At 39.9% G+C, this 27495-nt stretch overlaps 1 protein-coding gene across 4 annotated transcripts in view; it reads left to right on the forward strand.

Moving 5' to 3' along the window:
* The window catches only part of LOC144768726 (interferon-induced very large GTPase 1-like), a 519921-nt gene extending 492906 nt beyond the window's left edge, over positions 1-27015 (forward strand). For all 4 annotated transcript variants that reach the window (XM_078652601.1, XM_078652603.1, XM_078652602.1 and 1 more), the window contains one exon: positions 22089-27015. In XM_078652601.1, the coding sequence (XP_078508727.1) occupies positions 22089-26824 (4736 nt within the window). In that variant the 3' untranslated portion in view covers positions 26825-27015. The remainder of the gene's footprint in view (positions 1-22088) is intronic.
* The last annotated feature ends 480 nt before the right edge of the window (positions 27016-27495 follow it).

A 27495-nucleotide genomic window follows, 5' to 3' on the forward strand; every position in this document is an offset into this window, starting at 1 on the left:
CATATTACATCATTCATGACATGGTCAGTGACATCACTGATGACATCACTGATGATATCTCAAATGACATCACTGATGACAACCTCCAGTGACTGTATGTTTCTGTAAAGTTAAAATATGTCTTACATATTGAAGAATGAGTGGATGTATAAGTGTCTGGATGAAGGATTTAGTAGGTGCATGACTGACTGTATGAGTGAGTGATTAAATGTGTCTCACTGAGTGCATGGGTTAGTGACTAAACTGTCTTAATTTGTGCATCATTATGTCTGTTGTTCTGTAAACTGCTGCATGTGTTGATCAGTAGCTATATGAGTAACTATATGGGTTATTGATTGGTTGCCCAAGTATTTGTATGGGAGACTGAGTGTGTGTGTGGGTGGCTGGGAGGTGTATGACTCTGTGCATAGATGTGTGAGCAGTTGATTCACTAGATGTATGGGTTCAAAAGTGCATGTGGAAACAGCTGTATGGGCAGTTGACTGTGCATGAGTGTATTGGTGAGTGAATGGATATCTCAGTGCTACATGTCAAAGTAAGTACATATGTAAAACACAGTACATGTGAGAGTTGACATATATAAATAACTGTGCATAAGAGCCAGTGAATGTGTGAGCGGTTGTATGGATCATTGTGAACTTGTATCAGGGATTGTATAAGAGAGTAAATATGTGTTAGTATATGTTTGAATGAATAAGTAAGGTGTGTATAACTGTATAGTTGAGGAAATGGAGGTGTGATTGATTCTTTGCATGACTGACTAGGTGTGTGAGTAACTCCATGAATGAGTGACAGTCTGTGAGTGTCTGTTTACACTGAGTGTATCTAAGGTTATATTAGAGTCTGAAGAGGTTCATCGTATTATCACATGAATGATGTCATCAGTGATGTGATCAGTAATGTCAACTGAGATGTCATCAGTGATGTCATCAGTGATGTCATTTGAGATGTCATCAGTGATGTCATCAGTGATGTCATTTGAGATGTCATCAGTGATGTCATCAGTGATGTCACTGACCATGTCATGAATGATGTAATATGTGACATGATCAGCAGTGGATTGCGGGTGCGCGATATATAGTTAGTACAACTAACTATATATGCAAATTTCAATGGTTTTGTGTGAGTAAAATAAGGTTTAGTAAATGCTAATTCCAAAGCGCAGAGATACTCCATCTGGAGTCGATTCAAGCGCTATAAAAACCAGCAAATAAATAAATAAACTATATATGGTCTATAACCTATGGTTTTTTCAGTGAATTTTCAAGGTTTTGTAAATGCTAATTCCTAACTATATATGGTCTATAACCTATGGTTTTTTCAGGGAATTTCAATGGTTTTTTAATAGCAAATATCAAAAGCTTTAAAATGTATTCTTCTTTAAATCGAAAAATATATTTTATATGTTTTTAACACAATTTTTTTATGTCTTTTTTTATTAATTTTTTTTGTTTCGCTCCCGGTCCGCGAACCGGGTAGCTTCCCGTTAGCTCAATTTGGTGCCGCGACCCGGTCCGCGAACCGGTAAACGTTCCGTTTGCGCAACTGCCGCGTTAGAAAACAACATCGTGACGCGTCGCGTGAGCGCGACGTATATGGCGTTCTCGCGTAATGCGTCTTATGACGCGCCGCGTTAGCGCACCCGGAAGTGCTCCGGAGCGCGAACCGAGGCGCGAAGCGCAGCTCCCCGAAAGCGATCCGGGGCGCGCAGCGCGTAACGTAAGCGTAACAGGTCATGTGACTTGTTAATAAAACTTTTCATTGGTTCATTTCACTTTTGGTTTCCTAATGATGTAAGGCTAGGTCATGTGACCTAAAAATAACACTTTTCATTGGTTTAGAACTATTTTTTTCCAAAGTAATGAAAGCCCCCACCTTTTTTCTCACTCTGACTTTCAACTTTGTGAGAGGAAGACCTATTTTGCTTACTAAAAAATGGCTTCAGTAGTAGCTGCAGCTGGTGCACCCCACCACCACCACCACCTCCTAGGAAGAGAGGACCACCTCCTCAGGTTATCCTTCAGCAAGTTTAGGAAGAAGAGGAAGAAGAGGAAGAGGAGCAAGAGAGGCAGTTTTTGCCTGAAGAGCCTAGGAGGTCCCATGTCAAGGAAAATTACATCTGGCAATTTTTCAAATATCCCCGGGGCCAAAAAAAAGTAAATGCCCGCTATGTTACCTGTCTTATCTGCAAAAAAGATCTGTCCAGAGGGACTGATAAGAAATACAGCTATGGCAATTACACCATGCATCGCCATATGGATAGGTGGCACCCTATAAATTATAGTGCTGCGCAGGTACGTGACCTGCAGGATAACCCCCGTCCTGTGGCCAGTACATCAAATCAAGAGGCAGTGACGGGACCAGAGGCGAGGGAGACGGTCCCAAATATCCAGCTGAAGTTTGGAAATGTGAAGCATGTGTGCATTTTTTGCGGCCAATTGATTTGCTACAGGGAGAGTAGCATAAATTTAATCAACACAGCTATTGACAATCATAAATGTCCAAAACGCCCCAGAAAATAAATGATCTTTTTTTTTGTTGCTCCTGTTGAGCCCTTTATAATGAATCATTTACGTTTCCCCCCCCAAAAAAACAAAAAAATATAAAATCGTTCAAAAAATACAAAAAAAGTAAAACAAAATACAGAAAAATAATAAAAAAAATATAAAACAACAAAAATAATAAAAAAAAAGTTCTTTTCAGAACTACCTCCCCTTTATAAAAAATTGCTAGAATGTTTAGCACTCTGGAAACCTCTATTTCTTTTGATTCGCTTCCCGGTTCGCGCTCCGGTACGCGAACGGGAAGCGAACCAGAATTATAAATTTTTTAAAAAAAAGAAGAGTAAGTATAAGGGAAGGAAACCGAGAGTAATCTTAAAAGAAAGACAGCTAGAGGGAGTAACACAGAGATACTGTTTAATAGATCTATTTACCGAAGAAAAGATGGAAGATGGTATAATTGTGAAAAACAAAATAGATAAGGAAGTGAAAGAAAAAAAGGAGAGTAGAAGAATAATAAACAAGAGTTTCTTAGAGAATGTGAGTGAATGTTCAAATTAAGAAGAAAAACAGTAAAGGATGTGGAATGAGAGGTAGGGATAGAACCGGACTAAAAGAACAATCCTGAGGGAAAGTGTTAAGAAAACAGTGAGCGAAAGTAAATAGGAATAAAACAAGATGTATGATAGTGACTAAGGTTAAAACATGTGGAATAACAGAGAGAAAAAACAGAAAGCAGAAAAGAAGAAGTGACAGAAAAGGAATGATTGAAACAGCAAAGAAATGTAAATAACATAGGGGCATATTATCAACACAGGCGATAAAATTATCGCTGCTTTTATCGGCAGAAAACTGCCGCTACAGCCGCTTTTGCGGCAGAAAACTGCCGCTAAAGCCGCTTTTGCGGCAGTTTTCTGCCGATAAAAGCAGCGATAATTTTATCGCCTGTGTTGATAATATGCCCCTTAGTGTGCTTGAACTACAGGGAGAAAGCATAATGAACAAGTAGTGAAAGAGTGATGAGTCAGAGATAGTGAGAGTAATAGAGACGGAGTGAGTGAACAGGAGTGAGGAACTATGAGAACAGAGGGATTGAGAAAAGGAGTGGAAGGAGTAGAGTAAGTAAGTAATAGAAAAAGGAATGAGGGAAGTAGCAAAGGCAGGAAACTGATGATTAAAGAAATGAAGCAGTGGAACTAATAGAAGTTAAATGTGATAGAAATGTAACGAAAAGAGTACAAAACACTTACCTTATAATTGTCGTTAACTTAGTCACTTGTTATTTTTATACTTTCAATCTGTGAAAGAAACAACAAAAATTTGAAAAATATTAAAACATGTATTTAAAAATTAGAAAAGAAAAGGGAAAAGGTTGACAATCATCCAATTTTACAAAGAAATAAAGTTAGAGATAAACATGCAGAAAAAAAAGAGAAAGAAACGGTGATAGACAGTCAGAGACAAAAGGAAATTGTAATAGAGTAAATTACTAAGAGAAAAAAGGAAGATACTTTCAGTGACAGAAAAGAAGGATAAAAGAGAAAACTAAATTGAAGTTGTGTAAGCTACTAAAAGAAAGTGAGTAAGGTAAACTATATAAGGAAAGGGTGAATAGGGAAAAGAGAGTGAGGGAGAGTGTTGGAGAGCACTAAAACCAAAGGGAGAGGAGCGCCTTGGTTTGACGCCTCCCTGAAACAAAAGAAGCAAGCCCTTTGTAAGGCAGAGAGAAGGTGGAGACTCCATTATAGCCAAGCAGACGCCGAAACTTTCAAAATCCTGCTCTCAAAATACAAGGCAGACATCTTGGAAAGAAAGGCTGCTTTTTATGAGGGTAGAATTAGGGAGGCTATTAACATACAGCAAGAGACATTTACCATTCTAAGGGAACTCACACAACGTGAAGGAAAAATCTCAGTGGGCGACCAACCTGACGGTGACTCCTTTCAATCCTTCTTCCTCCGGAAGGTACAGGACATCATCACTGACATCAGGGCACGGCCAGTCACAACCATGCTGCCTAGCTAGAATGTTCAGGTGCCATCCATGACTTTGGATGGTTTCCCTCCCATTAACGACAAGTGCTTAGCGCAACTGGTCGGTCAAACTAAATCAGGCTCTAGCATGGATCCATGTCCCCCCAAAATCTATAAAATGGCTCTGCCAGGCATTCAGCCCCAGGTACTGAGTCTACTGAATAACTCACTTAATTCAGGCTATCTGCCGACTCAGATGAAAGAAGCCAGGGTCTCCCCACTTCTGAAGAAAGCAGGAACGGACACGACAGTCTTAAAAAATTATAGGCCTATCTCGCAGTTGCCTTTTCTAAGCAAGATCCTAGAAAAGCATGTTCTCAACACCCTAGCCGGCCATCTGGAAGAACACCATCTCCTTCACACCAGGCAGGCTGGGTTCCGGCCCCAACACAGCACAGAATTAGTCATGGCCTCGGTCGCCGATGAGTTGAGAGTCAGGGCAGATAACAAACAGCCCTGTGCCTTGATTCTATTAGACCTATCGGCGGCCTTCGACATGGTCAGCCACACCATCTTGCTGGACCGTGTCGCGAAATTGGGGATCACAGGCCAGGTGCTAAAGTGGCTAGAATCCTTCCTGTCGGGTCGAACCCAGAGAGTGCAGCTAGGAGTCCAACTGTCTGAGATCCGCGACGTGACCTGGGGAGTGCCCCAGGGGTCGGCGCTATCCCCCTGCTTTTTAATATCTATCTACAACCATTGGTGGAGGAGCTTATGCGTATGGACTGCGAAATTTTTAATTACGCAGATGATACTCAGCTCTTAGTTCGGCTGGATAACACCAAAGAGGCCCAGGAATCAGTGAGAAACCTGCTCTCATTCACAGTCAACTGGATGACTAACAATCTGATGAAAGTGAATGCTGACAAGACGGAGGTGCTGGTGATTAGCAACAAAGAGGATCCCTGGAGTGACCTGTACTGGCCCCCCGAGCTAGGAACCACTCCGTCTCCTGGCTCCGTGGTAAAAAGCTTGGGGTTAAGGATCGATGCAGATCTCTCAATGGCCCCTCAAGTCTCTGCTGTGGTTGGATCCTGCATAGGACATCCCCCGACGCAGCCACATCTCCGGACATCTGAGAGACCTGCACTGGCTCCCCGTCAACAAGAGAATCACCTTCCGTCTCCTCACCCACGCACACAAAGCCCTACACGATCAAGGCCCGAGCTACCTCAACAACCACATCAACTTCTACGCTCCCAAAAGCCTCCTCCGATCAGCCAGTCATGCCCTCGCCGCCGTCCCCCGCATCCGAAGAACGACAACAGGAGGAAGGTCCTTCTCCCACCTGGCCGCCAAGACCTGGAACTCCCTCCCGACCGACCTGCGCCTGACCCAAGACCACCTCTCCTTCAGGAAGAAGCTCAAGACCTGGCTGTTCGAGCAGTAGCAGCCCCCCCCCCCCCCCCAAGCGCCTTGAGACCCTCCGGGTAAGTAGTGCGCTCTATAAATGTCCTTGATTGATTGATTGATTGATAGGTGTGTTGAGGCAACTGCGAAAGCTAGTCCCCATTCTATCCGCCTCCACCCTGCAATCGATCATATCCGCCACAGTCATCTCGAGACTTGATTATGGCAATGCCTTATACCTAGGCTTACCACAGAAGCTGTTGAGGAAGCTGCAGATAATACAAAACGATGCATCCAGGTTGATCTATTCTTTGCTGAGAAACTCGCACGTAACCCCACTGCTTCAGAAGCTGCATTGGCTCCCAGTGAAATTCCGAGTGCAGTTCAAATGTCTCTGTGTGGCCCATAAGGCACTCTTTGGGAAAGCCCCAGAGTACATTAAGCAACGTCTAAAGAGGTACATTCCCGGGAGGTCATTGCGCTCAGGAACAACTTCCAACCTGCTTCAACCCAGGTTCAAATTAAAGACCAAAGGAGGCAGGGCCTTGTCTGTGCTCCTTCCACAACTGTGGAACGAGCTCCCACCGACCTTGAAAGAAGAATCGCAGCTTCTACCTTTCAGAAAGAAACTAAAGACCTATCTTTTCAGAAAGGCCTTCATGACATCATAGGAGGTGAAACAATTGAGGTTCTAGGGTCATTAGTGTGTTATGTTTTTTCTGGTAAGCGCTTAGAGACCGGCGGTGATAGGCGCTATACAAGTAATCCCTAACATAACATAACATAACAGAGAGGAGACAGAGGAAGTGAAGGAAAGAGTGTCAGATATAGACTGAGTGAGGCAACAAAGAAAGATAAATGAGTGAGGGTGAGTTATACTAACTGATTGCACCAAAAAAGGAGAACCCAAAAATATTTAATTTAGAAAACAAAGGGAGGAAAGATGGAAAAGACAAGCGAATCAGAAGGTCTAAAAGCTGGAAAATGGTGCAAGGGAGAAAAGAAAAAAGCAGAGTTGGATTAGGGAAACAAAGGTTGAAAGATAAGTGGAGTTAGAGAGCAAGGGTGAAAGAGAATAAAACAAAAGGCAATGTGAGTATGTAAGGAGGATTGATAGAAGGTAGTAAAAGATGAGTGAGCATGAGATAAGACGAGTACAAATTAAAATTAACTATACAAAGTACAGAATTAATTATACATGTTAAATGGTTTATTTTTGCTGTTCTCAGAATATATCAAATTTCACTAAAAACAGTGAGTTGAAGGTATTCATCATATAACAGCGGGGAAAAAAAACACAATCAAAATGATTGTGTTTAAAAAACCCATATAACATAACCAATCAGAAATCAGAACTCCTTAAAAGTAACTTACTTTCCATGACGTCGAAGGATGTCCTATGAACAGCTTATACTCTTTTGTGCTGCTATTATTTTCAGCCCGCCACTTTCTGAAAGAAAAGCTCCATCGTTTTGACAAATATGTTACATACAATAAATGACTTCTCGCTCTCTACCGCACTTTTCCTCAAGGCCAAATCGTGTAAGAGCCATTTATAACTCTTGGAATTCTTCTAAGCAAATCCCGTCATTTTCTTTTTCCGCAACTTTCAGAAAGAAAACGTTCAAGATCACTTTCACAATCCTGTACTAGTAATATCTCACCCTTCTTGCTCACTCATGTTCCACATTTCCTATGACATTGATACTGCTTACTAATACTATGAGGCACACTTACACTACCTCTATGACTACTACAATTATTTAATTCTCTACATCACTTTCAATCACAAAGCAATTTAAAACAGTACATACAATTATATCAAATCCTAGAATCATTATAGGCCAGTTACCTACCCAAAATTCTCTCTTCTGAAAAGAGAAAGTAAGAATATTTTTAAGTCAAAATGCAACATTGTTTCATAGTCAAATGTGAATCATTTCCGAAACATCAGCTTTTTTTAAATTTTAAATAAGCTGTGTAATAAGCGGATGTTGTCAAAGGACCATCATGTCATATAATAGCTGCAGTTACAAATGTTCTTCCTAAAATCAACGACTGTGTAGCCACAACATTTGTAATTAAAGTTGAAGACTTACTTTCATCAGGTTTATATAGTTGGAATTTTAAAATGACATTATAACCAAAAGTTTGTACAAATAATGTGGACAGCATTGCAGACTTACATTACCTCTACTCCATGTTTTGATTGGCTGCTTGAATTAGCTTATTAAAAGAAACAGTTTTTCTGAACTCATTCAAAGTGCAGTTATTTTTCCATGACGTCAAGTGTTATGGTAAGAACACCGTTTGCTTTGGGAAATACTCTGTTGTCCTTTAACTAATCCGTGCCCACCACTTTCTGTAAGAAAACCTTCTTTTTTTCCAGGAACTACTTTAAACTCAAAAATAACTTTTGACTCTGTACTACACTTATCCTCAAGGCCAAATAGTGTAGGAGCCATTAGAACCTCTTGAAATTCTCCAGAGCAAATCCCGAGATTCCTACCCTAAAATTTTGGTTGTAAAAACACCAGGTAAGAATTTTTAAGGTCAAAAGGCAATCTTTTTTTGAAAGTTAAAACAGAATCATTGCAGAATGACCAGCCGTTTCCAGACTTCAAATAAGCTGTGTAATGTCCTGATGTTGTTGAAGGACCGTCATGATATATAATTGCTGCAGTTACAAAAGTCCTTCCTGATATTGACAACTGCGAAGCCACAAAAATTTTAATTAAAGTTGTAAATTTTGTTCCATTAGGCCTACATCGTTGGAACATTAAAATGACATACTGGCCATATGTTCATATAAATAATTTGGACAGCATTGCAGACTTACATTGGCTACACTCCATGTTTTGATCGGCTGCTTTTACTAGCTTATTAAAGGACACTGATTTACTGTCTGGCAAAGTTAAATATATAAATCTTTCTGAGTCTACACTAGTAATACTTGATACCCTACAGTTCTCGCAGTCATGCTGCCATTGATAAGAAAGGCCAAACAGATGATCTACATCTACACCTTCATCTTGCAATACATCAAGCATATACATTAAAAACTCCTGACAATCTTGCTGAATATTTTGAGAGAATTGCGTTTGACCTGAACATTTGTCTAACAGATTTCGAATTTCAGACACACTTTCTATTTTTGTTCTATCAGTGCTACATTTCTCTAACACAGAATTCAACAAGCAGCAAAAACTTTGATCCGAATTGATCACAATCTGTTCTTTTAAAGTTTGTAGAGAAAAGACAACATTAACCACTACATTAGCATAGCAGTTGACACCAGAACTATTTTCAAATTGAAAACCAACAACATCTTCAACAGAATCCTTTTTCTTTCTGCTTATAATTTCAGGTTCATCGACTTTTCATCTTTTTGCTACAACCTCTCTACTATTGGTCACATTTCTTCGTTTCCGGCCTACCACACGTTTCTCAAACAAAGGATATTGAGGCAAATGTGGCGCATACTCTCTTCTTAACCTATTGTATTCCTTAACACAATCTAGATCCGCACAAATGTTTGTGACATCACACTCAATCAAGTACAATCCCGATAAAGTTCTGACTCGTGACAATGCCACATATGCCATACCCTCCTTGAACACAGAACTGCCAATATTCACCAATGCACTGTCTACACTTAAACCTTGCGATTTATGGATTGTCACCGCATATGCCAAGCAAACAGAAAACTGCTTACGGCGAACATATAAGTCTTTTACAAGCAAAAACCTAGCAGAGCAACAACCAATTAGCTGTACTTCCTCAATGCCATCAAATTTAATTATTAAAAATTCAATTCCATCTCTATTTCTGTATTTCTCAAAATCAACAACATTACCCATTGATCCATTTACCAGACCTCTTTCAACATGTAAATTCCTTCTCAAAATGATACGGCAATTTAAGCACACATTCAGAGTCTTTTCAAAACCAGCAGTTTTAGATATAGTCTTCTCGAATGAATCCAATTTAGATTTTAAATTCTCAGACAAAATAATTGTTGCTCCCATGTGCTCTATTCCGTCAATAGCTTCCAGTTTCACAATCTCTTGGTTTTCTAAATTCAACATTTTGTTGTTGAAGATGGCACATTCTGCAAGAGTTGGCATCAAACATATTCCACATTTCTTCTCAGTAATTTTCCGAAAAATATTCTCTGGCACAACGTCTTCTTCTGGATACAAATTTGACAGTAATCGTGCATGTAAAGCTTCTTTCCCATGCTCGGTCACTTTTCCGATTCTAACATCTTGTAGAATATTCTTATAATCTTCATCCTTCGCTTGACGCATATTTTCACGCAGTTCAGCATAATTGAAGTTTAACCATATATTAACGTTGCCAATGCTCCCTAGGCACTTCCTGGTATCTTCATGCGTAAGTAGTTTAAAAACTGGTTGTCCTTTGCACTGGTGTCAGCTGCAGAAGATCACCGAAAACAATGATGTGTTTGCCACCAAATAACACATCATACTCTGTTTTGAGAACTTCTTGCATTCTCAAATGCACAAAGGCAAGCATGACATTGGAATCCATGCTTACTTCGTCAATGATAAGAAGTTTCATTTTCCTCAAGACTCTGGAAACTTCACAACAAGCATCTCCAGATAACTTGTGGTATTGTAATTTGTTGTCATGCTCCACTGGCAGCATCAGTAGACGATGCAAAGTAATACCTTTAATGTTATGTGCTGCCAGTCCAGTTGGAGCAGTGACAACACACGACAGCGATGACTCAGTCCTTTTCTCCAAATAACATGAAATTGCTTTAATGAGGAAACTTTTTCCAGTTCCCGCTTCTCCACTCACGTACAGTCGGACAGGCTTCAACGACGTACATGAGCACTCTTTCTTCTCATGACTTAATCCATGATCAATTTGGTTGGTAACTTCATCATATATTTCCCTCTGCTCAACGTTGAGTTGTCTTTCCAAGTCTTCTAAGTTAACCGCATCCTCCTGAGCATGTGCCATGGCTCTTTCCACTTCAATCATGGCAGTGGCAGCTTCATTTTTGATAACTGGTCCTCCTAGTGGATCCTGACTCAATGAAACAGAACTCTGCCTGTCCTGAGAACTGTCTCTAGCAATCTCGGCTGCAATCGTTGCTTCCTGCTCGATTTCCGCATTCAACATTTCTAGATATTTGGGAAAAACAGGACATTCTATGGTCTCCTTGGCGGCATTGAAAGAGTCTTCGTAACAGAGGAAATCTCCAAGCAGTTCCTCTTCTGCACGCCAAGGCTTGAAAAGTTGCAAAAGAGCTAAATAGAAAAACTCTTTTCTTTCAGGAGATTCGCCACTCAATTTTCGATGGTTTACCAATTGGCATTTTCTTTGCTTGACCAGACATCCCTCACTTCCAATTACAGCATACACTCCTTTATCAATATCTTCTTTGATGTTCCTCTTGAATATGTAATTTTGTAGAACCTCATACAGACAAACATTCTCGAGGTGACTGCTTCTATTTGGATAATATGTATCCAACATGTTGGTCTTCAAAATATCAGTACTGTTTGGCTCCTTTTCCGCCAAATACTCAATTTCCCGCACAGGTTTCAGAACTCGATTACGCGTTGCAGCAAGACCAAGACTCGCCCAAATGATACTCCTAGATTTGGCATACAGACTTGCTGAAGATAACCGGTCAGAACATTCGTAAGCTCCGATTTCTCGATGCGACAACATCTTCAGACTGAAACTGTACAACTTCTTACTGAGGCTCTTTTCATGGGAAATGTCCTCCCACATATCCTTCAATTCTGTCTTTTCTTTTTTGGTGATGTAAGATGTCACATACCGAGCCACAGCCATACAGTTATCAGCCACAAACTGTATATCCATGTTAGCATTCCACATGGACAAAATCACTGGGTTGTAGTCGTTGATGTACTTGGACTCTTCGTTCCTTTTCAAATTGTATGTATTTTTGGGTGATTTCCTCGTCACATTATGTCGCAGCGAAGACATCAAACTGTTCACTCTTCCTTTCGAAATCACCGGTCGTGGAAAGCCGAAACGACATTTTGAGTAGAACTTGTCCTTGTTTCTGAATTTACGACGACAGTACTTTCAACAACGATGGCTTTGGAAGCGTAAAACTTGTTCTCTTAGGCTTTTGTCTTCCTTTGTCTTTGGAACAGCACATGTAGAATACTGTTCTATGAAACTCATCACTAAGTCATCCGGATCTGTTCCAAATTTGGGTGCATCTTTGATCCATAGCAGCATATGTATACGAGGAGCACCTCTTGCTTGGTACTCCTTTCTCCAGAAGAAATCCAACACCTCTCCAAGAGGTGGATTTTTCTTGTTCATGATGAAAGACATCATAGCTTCAAATCTTTGATTGAAGTACCTGCATACATTCACTGGATCCAAAGAGCACAGTTCTCCGGGTGTCTTGCATTCGATATTTTCAATGTTTCCATTTGCCTCTCGTAGAAATTCAAGTAAGTCTTCCCAGCCATACTCAGCACAGCTGAGAGTGAGGAACCATGTGGGGGTTCCTAAGTTCCTCAGCATACATTTTAAATCACCATGACGACGGTACCAGTACTCATTAGTACCACGCTGACACGCCATGAGATTAATCAGGTGAGAATCCAAAATACTGTCTTGCACATTGACTTTATCAATAAAGTCCCTTGACGAGATATTTTGCATCTGTACACCACTTTTCAAAATGTGGTTCACTGCATATGACAGTCCAGACAGATCACTTTCAAACAGTAGATGAAACAAATAGGGAATGCATTGACGAAACCTAGGATCTTCTGCATACAATTGTAAAGTCCGGTATTTCAGAAGCAGGAATTTGATGAGGTCGCTCATCATATCTTCCTCCTTGACCTGTTGGAAATAGCTGTGGGAAACACCGAGCTTCCAAACTTTCCTCCCAAACACTAATGAGACTCCCTTTGGCTTGTTTCATTTGAAACAACTCAATAGCATTCCCCATGACTTCCTTGGAATGCAAAGGATGAACACTATAATGTTCATATATTTCTTCATTTTTAGAGGCTTCTACTTTCTCAATTTGTCCAGCACACAAATCGCTGTCCTCTTCTTCACTTACTTCCTCTTCTGCAACACATACATTCGTTTAGAGCTGATTGTTTTTCATCAAATACAATGTTGCCTTTTTGACTTTCCTAACATCCACTAAATCTTGCCAGATTTTTTTACTCTTTGTCGGAACCCCGTTAACTAAGATAATCAGAGGTTCCTCTTCCACTTTCTCTACTCCAATTGTATTAATGTTTTTCTTCAAATCTAGAGGCAAATAAACAACTCTTCTCTTTAATCCTCTCTGTAAATCTGATGGAGGCAATTTCCCAGTCTTTGGCTCCATTCGTACAATAGCCTGAAAGGGATGGACACTTTGAATCAAAATAGATTCATAAGTATTTAAATCCTTCAATTCAGAAGGAATGTCAACCAATTCCAGATTATTATGAACCGCTCTAGCAGGCATCCGGTTTTGATTTAATTTGCTACAACAATAAGTACACACACGTAGATCCGATCCCAAATCAAAACAATTTTCTACCATCAAGTATGTTGCGAAATCCTTCCATTCACTATTATTTTCCCTTTCACTTTTTGCATATAAATCCACTAACTTAGTCTGATTCTTATAATAAGTGCGTCGACAACACACACAAGTGAAATTAGGCCTCTCACTTGATTTCACCTGAAACGTGGCAATTTCCTTCTGAAAATTATCTGTACTGGAAATCTGTACACTCTCTTCCACATTACCTTCTTCTTCTGGGTCAATTTCAACATTCTCCTCTTTACTTGCAAAGTAACAAAACTCAATTTCTTCACAAATTTTCTTCACATCTGCTTCAGAACCATGCAAAAGAGCAGTGCATAATTGTTTAAGCATAATTGCTGGACTCTTAGCATAATACAACATTCTAACTAATTTCCTCACTTTATTATGATGCACCGCTAGCATCCTGAAATGATGAAAAACACTCTGGCATACTCTCCTGGAAAGACAAGCCAATGAATGACCATGCAAACCTGTCACTTCTCTCACTCTGCAAGGATCTAATTCTTGCAACAACTTCATTTTCTGTTTCAAACTTTTCTTATTAAATGTCCATAGAAAATCACAAAGCAAATTGATGGAATCCTGTCGCACACTGCAAATACTACTACACTTCCAGGTATACACTGGTCCCTTAGGACGTTTTCCTAAAACCTCATTACCTAACACCTCTTCTGCCTCTGTTGTCACAAGTTTTTCTTTTTCAACCGGACAACCATCTTGCACCTCATATGCTCGACCACTGGTGTCAACTGCATGCACCAAATCATTATCCTGGAAATAACTCTCCTCATTAAAAAATGCCTCACAACTTGAACTATGCATCCATTCTCCTGAAAAAACTTCACAAAAATTACTACGATTAACTGTTCTCTTCCATCTACTATTTGATTTGAAATCATAAATTGCCTTGTTTAGTTTCCTAATTCTATTGATTATCAAAATAAATAACTTCCGCTTAATTTCGAATGCCTGATCAATAATTTTCTCAAGATTTTTCTTTCTTTTATAAAAAGCCACTTTCTGTTGACCTTTCTTAATATTTTTTAACAAATTGCCAATTATCCTGTTGCGGAACATTCGTCTACGAATGTCCCTAAACTGATTTTTCCTTCTACTACCATGCACAGAGTTATCTCCTGCTCTAGCAGTAACATTTTTGATTGGCCTTTCCCTTCTGTTTAAATTGGCTCTTTTTCTGGACTAAAACATGTTCTGTAGTGATACTTTTTTTTCTGGAAATGTTTCTTAGGAATGATTTCGTTGTCTTACCCGGAGCTTTCTTGGTGACTTGACGAGTTTTTATTGTAGAGGACTGCTGCAAGCATGTAGTAAGCTGCTGTGTTTGACGTTTTGTAGCCTTTCTCCTCCTTTCCTTCGAAGGCATCGTATAATTTTGAAATGATCTGCAGTTGAATCTGTGGTAAAATATAATAAAAAATGTTATTAGCCACTATTACCAAACAGTAAATCAATAACAGTCGTCAAAAAATTAACACACTAGTTGTCAATTCTACATACAATAATTTTTAGTGCATTGACAATTTTAAAACTCACAAATAGTAGCAAAGAAATGGAATGCTTCTACATTTGACCTGTGCTCTTTTATATGTGAATCTCAACTAATTTTATTAGCATATTTCACTATTTTATTAAAGACACTTCACACAACCTGTTTTTGAAGTTGTATTTAATTTTAAATGAAACGGTTAACATGGTTACTTTTCATTTCCAGTAATTTAAATTTATTTAAAAAAATCTTTATAGGTTAATAGGCTCGAGCAGGTCAGCTGCCCACCCTATGTCATACAATTCTGACAAATCAGCATCCTCATCATATTCTTCATCATCCACAGGATATAATTCATCCAACGGATCTACTTCCACTGACGTTTCAATGACAAGTTCAATGATAAGATCGAGATCAACAGATTGCTCATTATCACTCATGGTTGATGTTCTCGTTATCTTTAAAGAAAGAGAACAACAATGAGATGTTGCAGAGTAAGAGACAAATCTCAGAGACTATAATAGTAAAATTGTTCAACAAGAGTAACATTTTGCAGATATTATTTAGCCATGTCTATCGATGCTGAGGAGATAAAGCCTATGTCCAAGTTTTAATGAACAGGACTGATCTCTTCTTAACCTTGTATAAGCCTCACCGACTCTGTGTCCCCTGCTCATACTTAAATGTAAAGGGGCAGATTTATGTTAACTGGCGCATCCCCAGGGATGCACCAGTTAATGTGCGCCGCTGCTCTGCCACCCATGGTATGCCGCATTTACAATGCGGAGCACCATCGGGCAGCGCATTGCAGGAATCACGTCGCAAGCGCGACATGACTACTGCAATGCACATGGGCAAGCCACATATTGCATGGTTCATCACTCCTTATGCCTGTTTCAAACAGGCGTAAGGATTTGATTCAGCAATGCCATAAAGCTGACTCAGTGAAATCTTGTAAATTTCACTGTGTTACTTTTACAGGGCTTTCATGCAAGTGAACGCCCACCCTGCAACAAAACGCCCACATGAAACCTGACGCAGGTTTCATGTGGGGCAAGATTTTACAGCGTAACACGTCTGCCTAGATGCATCAAGTTGTAAATATGTCGCAACATAGCGCATCTTTTGCTCCAAAAGTGACACAACGGAGGCGCAAAAAAGGCGCACGGCCATCATAAATCTGCCCCTAACATTTTAAATGATTGTTTCAGGATGCCGATAAGGTGTGGCCTATCCAGAGATTTGTTTGAGGTGAGGCCTACTCAGGGTTACAGATTAAATTTAGGCTTGTTGAAGAGTACAGAGGAGATAATACATGTGCAGGCCTACCAATGAAGTGAGTCATGTCCACTGCACTCTTGAACAAAGGCCAGACCTCCTCTGTCTCCCTGGACAGGTCTAAACCTCATCTGCACAATGTGATTCGTAATGTTAGGAAACACAGGTGATGTAATTGAAAAACGTGCATTTTTGTCCCTCATTTCACAATCACATCACCTGTGTTTCCTTTGCTTAGGTATCTCATTGTGCAGAAGTAGTGTAGCATATGAAAGAGTACGCAGAAGGTGAGCACTGTATGCAACAACTTTGACACTTACAGAAGCCTCAGCTTCTCCATGCCCCCTACACAGTCCTAAATATATACAGTTTAAACTGACGGTATCTTGTTGCAGATGAAGTGAGGCCTATCTTGCAACATGGTGCATCTTTTGCACTGCTGCTGCGTCACAAAAGTGACGCAATGGCGGCGCAAAAGAGGCGCACGGCCATCATAAATCTGCCCCTAACATTTTAAATGATTGTTTCAGGATGCCGATAAGGTGTGGCATATCCAGAGGTTTGTTTGAGGTGAGGCCTACTCAGAGTTACAGATTCAATTTAGGCTTGTTGAAGAGTACAGAGGAGATAATACATGTGCAGGCCTACCAACGAAGTGAGTCATGTCCACTGCACTCTTGAACAAAGGCCAGACCTCCTCTGTCTCCCTGGACAGGCCTAAACCTCATCTGCACAATGTGATTCGTAATGTTAGGAAACACAGGTGATATAATTGAAAAACGTGCAAATATTTTTGCTCATTTAACAATCACATCACCTGTATTTCCTCAGCTTAGATATCTCATTGTGCAGATGTAGTCTAGCATATCCAAGAGTACGCAGAAGGTGAGCATTGTATGCAACAGAGCAATGTACATTACTCACCTCCCTTGACACTTACAGAAGCCTCAGTTTCTCCATGCCTCCTACACAGTTCTAAATGTATATCATTATCATCATAGTAACTATGAAACTCTAGCAGTACATATTGTGAAACCTAAATGTCTTAAAGTAACAATTTTTTAACCAACAAACAAATAATTTATTCTCCTAGATTGATGGTGAGAAGTGATATATGTTTTTAAAGATGCAGACACCTTTTTGTCATTGTTATAAATGTAAAAAGCATTCCTTTTCTTTATGAACCATTTTCATGTTATAATTTGAAAACACAGCACAACTCCTATGTACAAGTACACCCTGTCAGTACTTAAATTTGCCAAGCACACATGCGGGCGTATTTACAAGAGCCTTGCACCACAGAGAAATTACTTAAATTTACCAAGCACTCATGAGGGCTTATTTACAAGGACCTTGCACCACCTTTAAAGTCACTTTTAACATGGGGAAAATGACGTGAATGTGGCTCATAAGCTTTGTAAATTTGCCTCCATGTTGACTATGAAACTCTTGCAGAACATATTGTGAAACCTTAATGACTTCAAGAAACGTGTTTTTAAACCGGCAAACAATAGAATTATTCTCCCATATTCATGGTATAAATTAAATATTTATTTAAAGAAGCACACACCATATTGACGTTCTTATGAAATGTAAAAAGCATTTCTTTTTAAAAAAAAACGATTTTGTGGTTATAATTTGAAAACACAACACACCTCCTATGTACAAGCACACCCTGTCAGTACTTAAATTTGCCAAGCACACATGGGGGCATATTTACAAGGACCTTGCACCACGAGGAAATGCCTTAAATTAAAATGGGGAAAATAACATCAAACTGACTCAAAGGCCTTGTAAATATGCCCCAAGCAGCCTATGAAACTCTAGCAGTACATATCAAGAAACCTAATTGACTTCAAGAAACGTTTTTAAACACATCAAGGAAAAAAATTATTCACCCAGATTCATGGGGAAGTGACTTAAAATGCCCTAACACACATGAAAGCGTATTTTTAAGGCCCTTGCACCATTTTTGCGTCACTTTAAACATGGCTATATAACTCAAAGAAACAAAATCTATTTGTAAAACACTTGACACAAAGCAACATTTTGCACCACGGGGAAATGACTTAAATTAAAATGGGGAAAATAACGTCAAAGTGACTCAAAGGCCTTGTAAATATGCCCCAAGCAGCCTATGAAACTCTAGCAGTACATATCAAGAAACCTAATTGACTTCAAGAAACGTTTTTAAACACATCAAGTAAGCTAATTATTCACCCAGATTCATGGGGAAGTGACTTAAAATGCCCTAACACACATGAAAGCATATTTTTAAGGCCCTTCCACCACTTTTGCGTCACTTTTAACATGGCTATGTAACTCAAAGAAACCAAATCTATTTGTAAAACACTTGACACAAAGCAACATTTTAAATACACAACTTTCTTCATAATTTTCTCCTTAAAGCATACTATTCTCTATTTAAATTAAATGAATTTTTTCTCACCTTAGCAAATACTTTTTGAGTTTTAAAACAGTCTCAGACACACACCAATTTTTCTTTAGCAGAGCAAAGGGTATGCACTCCAGAGGCTGCAACCAACAAAGGCACAGAAATGCTGTAATTCATCACACATATCTCTCATGTCACCCAATCAAAACTCTTCCCTCACTTTTTTCAAATCAACACCCTTCCCCCTTCTGCCCTTTCTGCCTTTTTTCCATAGCAACCACCTCCTGAAAGACCTCTGATGTTTGCAAGTTCACACAACAATGTTTCAATTGAACTCTGAACTCTCAGTACACCTGCGTATCCAGTGCAATCTTTCATAAAATGATTTTTTCTTGACCATTCAAATTACATCTTTCAAAGAACTCATCCATGCACCCTAACTTTCTGTTTTCAGCAATCAAAATCCACCAATCACTGCTACTGATTCATTAGCACAGAAACTCCACCGTTTTTTTCATTACATACTCCTACTGTTTCAACTGCCATTTCATTACCACACTTCATCTGACTGCAGCAGAACCTTCTCTCACCATGTTTTCTGTCTGGATTGTTGGACATAGTTACATCTACTGGGCTCAAAGGTATGCTGATAACAGAAATTTACACAACCTCAATTTTCAAAATGTGGAAATCAACTGGATTGGCCACAGAGGATTAAGATGTCACCAATTGATACCATTGGTGAAAACCTTTTTGCATTTGCCGAAGCCTGACCTGTTAATTGTGCACTGTGGAGGAAATGACTTGGGCACTTTGACTGGGGTAGGTCTGGAAATGCTTTTAAAGGACACCTTTGAGCAATTGATGGCACTTTTTCCTCAAACTGCCTTGGTATATTCAAATATATGCCAAAGACAGAAATGGAGGTGGTCAAACGAATTTTGTCCACAAATTGAGAAATCGAGGAAGCATGTAAATAAGTCTGTTTCAGCTTACATGAGAGACCATGGAATGGGCTCCATCTACAACAATAACTTGCGTTACTACATGCAAGATATCTACAGAGAAGATGGAGTTCACTTCTCAGATGAGGGGAACAGAGTTTTCATCCTGAATTTGAAAACTATGTATTGGTACCTACTTATAAGTACCTCAATCTACCACAGACCCAAAAGCTCTTCTCAGAGCTACCCTAACTATGATCACTATAAACAAATTTTAAATGTAACTTTTTTTAAAATAATTTTCATGATTTACGCTTTCCGGAGCGCTACCCGGTTCGCGCACCGGACGCTAACCGCGCGAAAATTTGAAAAAAATGTGTTGTTTTTTCCGCATATATGGACCTCCTCAGCCACCCTCAGAAAACCTAGGGGGTCAGGATACGTCTCCCGTGCCCCCTTATACCCATTTCCCACATTGTTTTTCCTCCATCTTGTGATTAAATTCGACCGAAACACAAGATGGCGGACTCCCGTTACGCTACCGGTTAGCTAACCGGTTCGCGTACCGGGTAGCGCCTCTATCACGAAAAAACAGATTTGGTTTTTTTTTGTCCCGCGGGACCCTTTAATAGCCCCCTCATCAATCCTAGGGGGTCAGGAGGGGTCTACCTTGCCCCCTTTCATTAATTTCCCCCTTCGTTTTTCTTCACCTCTTGTCTCTCGATCCTACCGAGAGACAAGATGGCGGCCGCTCCGGACTGTTTAGAATGTTGACAGACACCGGAGAGCCAATCAGCTTCGCTTCGCGAAGTTCCGTTACGCGTCAGGTACGCGAACCGGGGCGCTAACCGGAGCGCTGTTACAGATATATATTTTTTTGAACGTTAATTTATCAAAATCCACTGGAGCACATATATTGAGACCTAGCAAAGGCACATCGGGCAAACAATATCTACAATTTTGCCAAGTTTCATGGAAATCCATTCAGCCGTTCGAGCTAAAAGTGAGTCCAACCGCCCTATGGAAAATTGCATGGGAAAAACGCGTTTTGGAACCCCCCTTTTTTCTCGGCCCCCCCCTTGACGAAACCCCCCCAAATTTTCAGGGGCTGCTCAGAAACAAAATATTCCATTTTCCTGAAAATTTCAGCCAATTCCGTCCTCAAACGCAAAAGTTATTCGACATAGAATTTTCAAAAATCCCATAGGAAAAAAATCCTAACTATATATACCTACTGGCGACCGCCAGTAGGTAATATATATATATATATATATATATCAGGGTCAGGGGTGTGATTCACCCCTTAACAAAAATTACTTTTATGTTTTCTATTTCAGAGACCATTAGAGGGAAAATGTCCTATATGGTCTGTATGACTGCATGCTTCATATTTAGCGTACTGTGTAAACCAGCATTAGGAGTTGGTATTTAACATAGTCTGTAGAAAATCTATGGATTGAGTTAGTCCTGAAGAAACCCTGCTGAACCTGAGTGGCACTTGTAACATGCTGAAACATGTCGACCAGACTGAGTTATAGATGTTAGGGGTCATTGCACTTATAGAACATCACACTGTTTGTATACCAGCTAAAGGACCTTATTAATAAACAAGCACAAGGCTTTTTTAACTCGCACATAGGTTTTAGTAAGAGCTCTGCTTACAAACTTCGTTAAGCCCAACCACTCACATTAGGTGCAGTGGGTGAGGATCCAAGGATGAAGCATGCCACTGGTAGTACTAGTGGGTGAGGATCCTATTAATATATTCATGTGATGCAAGGATTGCACTGATTCTCCTGGGAGCAGATTCCTTTCCACTTAGATATACATATTCAGACCAGTTAATTTGACCTCTTAAATCATTAGGCGTTCAGCAGTGGTGAGGCTTTCCCTCTGTTGTGAACTTATTAAGTTTAAGGGAGGCTGAGGGTTGGCCTAATTTAGCTTCTCACTCCTCCTTGCTTTTCTAGAGAAACATATCCAACCATGTGTCACAATATCTTGGGTAAATTTGCAAGAGCAATTCTTGGCAGCTGATTTTTACAGCAGCCTTTCCTGTAACTGGTGTCTGGATGCAGGTGAGGCAATGCAGTTTTCCTAAAGGTAAAACCAGGCACAGTTTTCTTTCTATTATATAGATGGCCTAATTATTGGATTGAAGGATACCATAAAAGAAGGGTTGATCAGTGCAGTGCCTGAATGCAAGAGGAAATTAGGGAGACCTTGCGTCTTTCATGTTTAGATTGTAAGTTCCCTGTTTTTTGGTATAGTACGTATGAGCATGTAATTGGCCCATTTAATTGGCCTTTCCACTGGTATCATTAATTCCACTGTTGACTTCAGGTACATTCTGTTCACTTCTGAGACGGTTGTGTGAGAAAAATAAATATTACAAATGTTATTGTCATTCATGAGATTGTCAAACAATGATTTGATATGGCTGGTTGAATTTCCTTCAATGACCTTATTTAATGTAATTAATTACTTTCTCATAGACAGGAAGAAGGCTTGCGAAGAGATTCTCTTGCTGTTGAAAATGGACACCTACAAAGCAGCAGGCCTTTCTCTGAGAGATGTTCTTGAAATTGGGCAGGAAAGTTTAAATGGCACTATTTTGGAATCTTTTGAAGATGTTCCCTGGCGTGTTCTGAGGAGAATCATGGCTTTAAACATGTCAGCAAGAAACACAAGCTTCGAAAAACATATGTTTAATGATGAACCAGTCCATGTGCAGAATGAAGGGCAAAGTGAATGTAATGAAATGTTTTGCCTGGATACCTGTAATTCTCGACAATCCATCAACCCCCTGGATGTTCTCTGTGTGCTCTTAAATTGCTCAGACACCTTTTTGCAGCAGGAGCTTATGCAAAAAATGTCTATGTGCCTGTTTGCTCTTCCGATATTGCTGCCTCCATTTGAGGACTCAAAGTGCACATTCATGCTGTGGGCCATGAGAGACATTGTTAGAAAATGGAGGCCCCACTCACTAAGAGAGAGCAAAGGCTTCATAGAAGAGAGGCTGGTGTGTGCCTCAATGCCAACTATTTCCTTTGTGCGACTAAAGAACTGCAGTCTATCAAAATCAAAAATTCTGAATGAAGTTCTCAGCCCACCTCAGCAGCACCATGACTTTTTCATCCACCGCAACATGGAATCTGGCAATGTTCCCAGGAGAATATCTAATGGTTTAGTTGAGATTTCCTGGTATTTTCCTGGTGGAAGGGAGAGCTCTGACCTTTTCCCAGAACCTGTTGCATTTACAAATCTACGTGGTGACATTGAGTCTAGTTGGCTGCAGTTCAGCTTTTTGTCAGAGATTTCGTCTGCGGTGTTTATATTTGTTGAACAAATTAGCGAGAAAGAATATGCATTGTTGTTATCACTCAAAAGTGCAAACACAAAATATCACTTCATCTTAAATTCCCAGACTGATCAATCCAATACATTACAATTCCTTAATAAACTAGCACCAGAAATTAAGCTTAGCAAGTCCCGCCTACTGGTTAAAGACAAAACAATGAATGATGCTGCATTTGTTAAGAAACTGCAGTCAATAATATTGGGAACTGTTACAGATCTTCCCTGTACAGTGAGTATTGAAGATATGGCTGTCACTGCTCGAGAACTGGGAATCCACGTAGACGAAGACTGTGAAGAATGTCAAAGTGCGTATAAATGTGCCACTGAAGTAACAATGGAGATAAATGATGTGGTCGAGTACAAGAAGGAAAGGATGCAACTGCAGGGCGATCTATGGAAGAGATTAGCAAAGGTAGAGAAGGAGTACTGCAGAATGAGGCAGCAAGGAGAGACTCCTGCAGAAGTCTACAAATCTCAACTAACAACAGAACTCTCAGGGCTGCGCAGACAGCAGAATGAGTGTGACCTCACAAATGGAATGAATAAATTTATCAGTGGAGTTGACCAACTTTCCAAATTTGAAAAACACTTTTTCTTGAAGTGGATGAAATTAATTCTGGACGACATTGCTAGACAAAACCTTTCTAGACTGAGAACAGAGTATAAGGAGTTGTTCAGTACTTTATGGGATGACCCTTCCCAATTAGCAGAACTAGATAGAAAAATATCTGATAGCTCATTGGGGCTTGAACACTTTATGCGTGAATTGGGACAGTTTTATGAGGCAGAATGGTCTATGATAAAAAGTGGAAAAATGACAGGAGAAGACCGTCAATTCATCCATCTTCCAAGTATCGCTGCTGATCTCCTATTGGAAGGATTTCCCCTTGAGCTGATTGATGGAGATGCATCAAACATTCCCATGCAGTGGATCACGGATGTTCTCACTGAGCTCAATATTAAATTGGAGGGAAGGAGCCGAATTGCAGTTATTACTGTGCTGGGTGTTCAGAGCACAGGTAAATCAACGCTTCTGAACACCATGTTTGGGCTTCAGTTCTCAGTCAGCAGTGGGAGATGCACACGGGGAGCTTTCATGCTGCTTATCAAAGTAAAAGACAATCTAAAGGAGGACCTTGGCTGTGATTTTATTGTGGTCATTGACACCGAAGGTTTAAAAGCTCCAGAATTAGCTAAGCTAGAGGATAGCTATGAACATGACAATGAGCTAGCAACACTTGTAATTGGGCTAAGCGACATTACAATTGTTAATATAGCCATGGAGAATGCCACTGAAATGAAGGATATCTTGCAAATAGTTGTCCATGCTTTTCTCAGGATGGAAACAATTGGGAAGATCCCCAATTGTCAATTTGTGCATCAGAACGTCAGTGATGTGTCTGCTTATGAGAAGAATATGAGAGACAGAAAACATCTGTTAGAGCAGCTGAACGAAATGACTAAAGCAGCAGCAAAGATGGAGAAACATGGCAAGGAGATAATATTCTCTGATATCATGGAGTATGATCCAGAGAAACACAATTGGTATGTCCCTGGGTTGTGGCATGGTGTTCCACCAATGTCCCCAGTGAACAGAGGGTACAGTGAAACTGTTCTTGAGCTAAAGCGGCACTTGTTTGATTTCATAAGAACTCGTTCTGTAACTAAAGGCCTAAAAGACATTGCAGAATTCAAGGAATGGGTCAAAAGTTTGTGGAATGCTGTCAGACATGAAAACTTTATTTTCAGCTTCAGAAACAGCCTTGTGGCCGATGCTTATAACCAACTGTCTATAAAATTCAGTAAGTGGGAATGGGGGTTCTGCAAGGAAATGCATCTATGGCTGTCCAAGGCAGAAGCAGTGGTTTACAATCAAGCATCAAGTGAACTTGATACTAACATCCACAGCGAATTGAAACAAGAAGCCTTTCAGGAACTGCAGCAGGGCGAAGAGACACTTATAACTAATGTGCAGAAATACTTTGACAGTGGAGTACAAAATCTGCACCTCATAGAAAAATATAGAGAAGATTTTATCATGAGTGCCAAATCTCTGAAAAAGCAACTTGAACGTTACTTGTTTACAAAGATTGATGAGGCTATCCACATGAAAAAAAGCAAAGACAAAATCGAAATCCTACTGGCAAAATATGTGAAAGAGATAGAACTTAAAGTTGTCGTCCTTTTGGAAGACTGCCGAAAGCGAAATTGTCAATTAAATGAAGAGGAATTAGAAAAAGAATTTGGAAATATGTGGGAACAAACAATATCTGCCCTACAGCTCAATCGAGTAAAGCGATGTCAAATTTCTAAGGAAATATATCGCCACCTGATGCAGGACTTGAGCAGGCTGGGCAGTTTTATCAATCAGCGATTACAGAATGCCCAAAGTTTGTGGAATGATGGAGAAATTAGTTTTTGTATAAAAAATGAGCATTTTGATTTACCATGGTTATGTATAAGAGGTTTAAAAGAAAGGTTCACTCATGAGTGCTCACGTTCAACTAATGACCTTGCAAAAGCTTTGATTAATAGATGCCTCAGTTATGTTGACTGTAAGGCAAGTTCTAAAGTTGATTATGATGTAACCTATTGTAGGGAGTTGTTAAATATGATCAGTGACACTCTACAGAGTGATGATTTCAGAAGGCTTCCCACCACGATTCACTTTGAAGTTGATTTGAAGCTTTACATTTTAGAGAGAGCATCTCATACCTTCCAGAAGATGCACGAAGACTTCATTGAAGAAAATGACCCTCGATGTTGCCTGGAGAAATTCAAACCCCAGTATTTCTCTATGTTCAAAGATCTGTACCTGAGGAAGGATGAATGTCAGAAGAGGGCGAATGATTTTTGTGTGCAGTGCCTGAAGCCAGCTCTAGATGACTACATCGAAAAAAGACTCGGCCTGGAGGTCGTAGAAGACATTCTCCACCATGGAAAATCCATTCATTTCGGCAGTCGGACATTTTTCCAGTTTGCTCTGCTTGAAAAGCTTTTGGAAAAAAAATCATTTAAGACCTACAAGGAATACATTGGGAATTATGAAGAGTTTGTGAAAGGATATATATTCAAACATGTCTTGGATCATTACAGACCGACAGAAAGTTTGCAAACACTAGAAACAAATATTCTTTCCACAATAACAAAAAAAGTTAAAAACGTAATTCAGGCTGTACGAGGGAAACAGTGTAAAACTATCGCTCAGTTTTTAGACGAGTTTTGCAGAATATTGCAGAATGACCTAATCATCTCAAAGAACCGCATGGACGTGATTCTCTTTCAAAACAATGCAAGCAGCGACCAGTTTTCAGATGACATTCAGTTCTTCCTCACTGAACTCGAACAACGGGTCCTGAAAGAACGAAAAGAGTCAGATATCGAAGCTAAACTATCACGTCTGCCACTCAAGCCCCAGGATGAGCTGTTCAAGAAGGTGTTTGGATGTGGGAAGCAGTGCCCGTTTTGTAAAGCCCCCTGTGAAGCAGGGGGGAAGGAGCACAGGGAACACTTTGCCTCAGTGCACCGCCCTCAGGGACTAGGTGGTGCCAGATGGGATTCTACAGGTAAACTTCTCTTTTCTCTTTGTTCCACTGAGGTCGTCTCTAATGCCACTTTCAGGAATGTAAACACAGGATTTCAGCCGCATCCTTACAAGGACTATCGTGCATATTTCCCAGACTGGTGCATTCAGCCGGACGCCAGCATCGAAGCTTCCGATTACTGGAAGTTTGTTTTTAAGCAATTTAATAAACAATTTGCTGAGATGTACTCTGCGGGGCCAGCTAATCTACCGAGTGACTGGAAGAGAATTTCTAAAAAGCAAGCTAAGAAAAGCATCCAGGAAGCCTTCAATATGAAGGAGCAATAGGAAGAGAAAAGGAAAAGCACATGAATGTGAAAGTCATTTAGGAAGCCCTTTAGGTTGAAATGATTAACCTGCCTGCCACCTCTCAGGAATCTGAAAATTCATACAGGAAATAAAGCATGCCATGATAATGGAGCAGCCATGTCTTGTGGATGTCAGAGGGAGTATTAAGGGTTAAGGGATTAGATCAATATGGGCGAGGTTGTTTCCCTGGAGAAGGGGATAGGAGATTCAGTGTCATATGTTTTGTTAATTTCCTTCATTGCATTCACTTATTTGTGTATTTAACATCATTAATGCATATATTTTAAAGTGCCTGATTTTGTTTGCCTTTTCATTTACATGTATTCATAGCATAATGATGATGGGGTAGGTTGGTAGTGCATCACTAATTCTTATCATATATATATATATATATATATATATATATATATATATATATATATATATATATATATATACATCACACGAGGTTGCCCCAGTAGAAATACCACACCCGGGGAGAATCCTCCATCATGCTGGCAACAGTGAAACTGGCCCCACCTTTCATCAAGTTCAAGCGCCAAACATGTTTCGGACTGGGTCGTCCTTGATCACTGGCAAAATAAGCAAAGCAAACGGCAGCAGATTGTTGGAACACCTGCCTTCTTTATTGAAAAAGGTCCCGCCCCACT

Source organism: Lissotriton helveticus, chromosome 7 (genome assembly GCF_964261635.1).
Source record: "Lissotriton helveticus chromosome 7, aLisHel1.1, whole genome shotgun sequence".
NCBI classification, from domain to species: domain Eukaryota; kingdom Metazoa; phylum Chordata; class Amphibia; order Caudata; family Salamandridae; genus Lissotriton; species Lissotriton helveticus.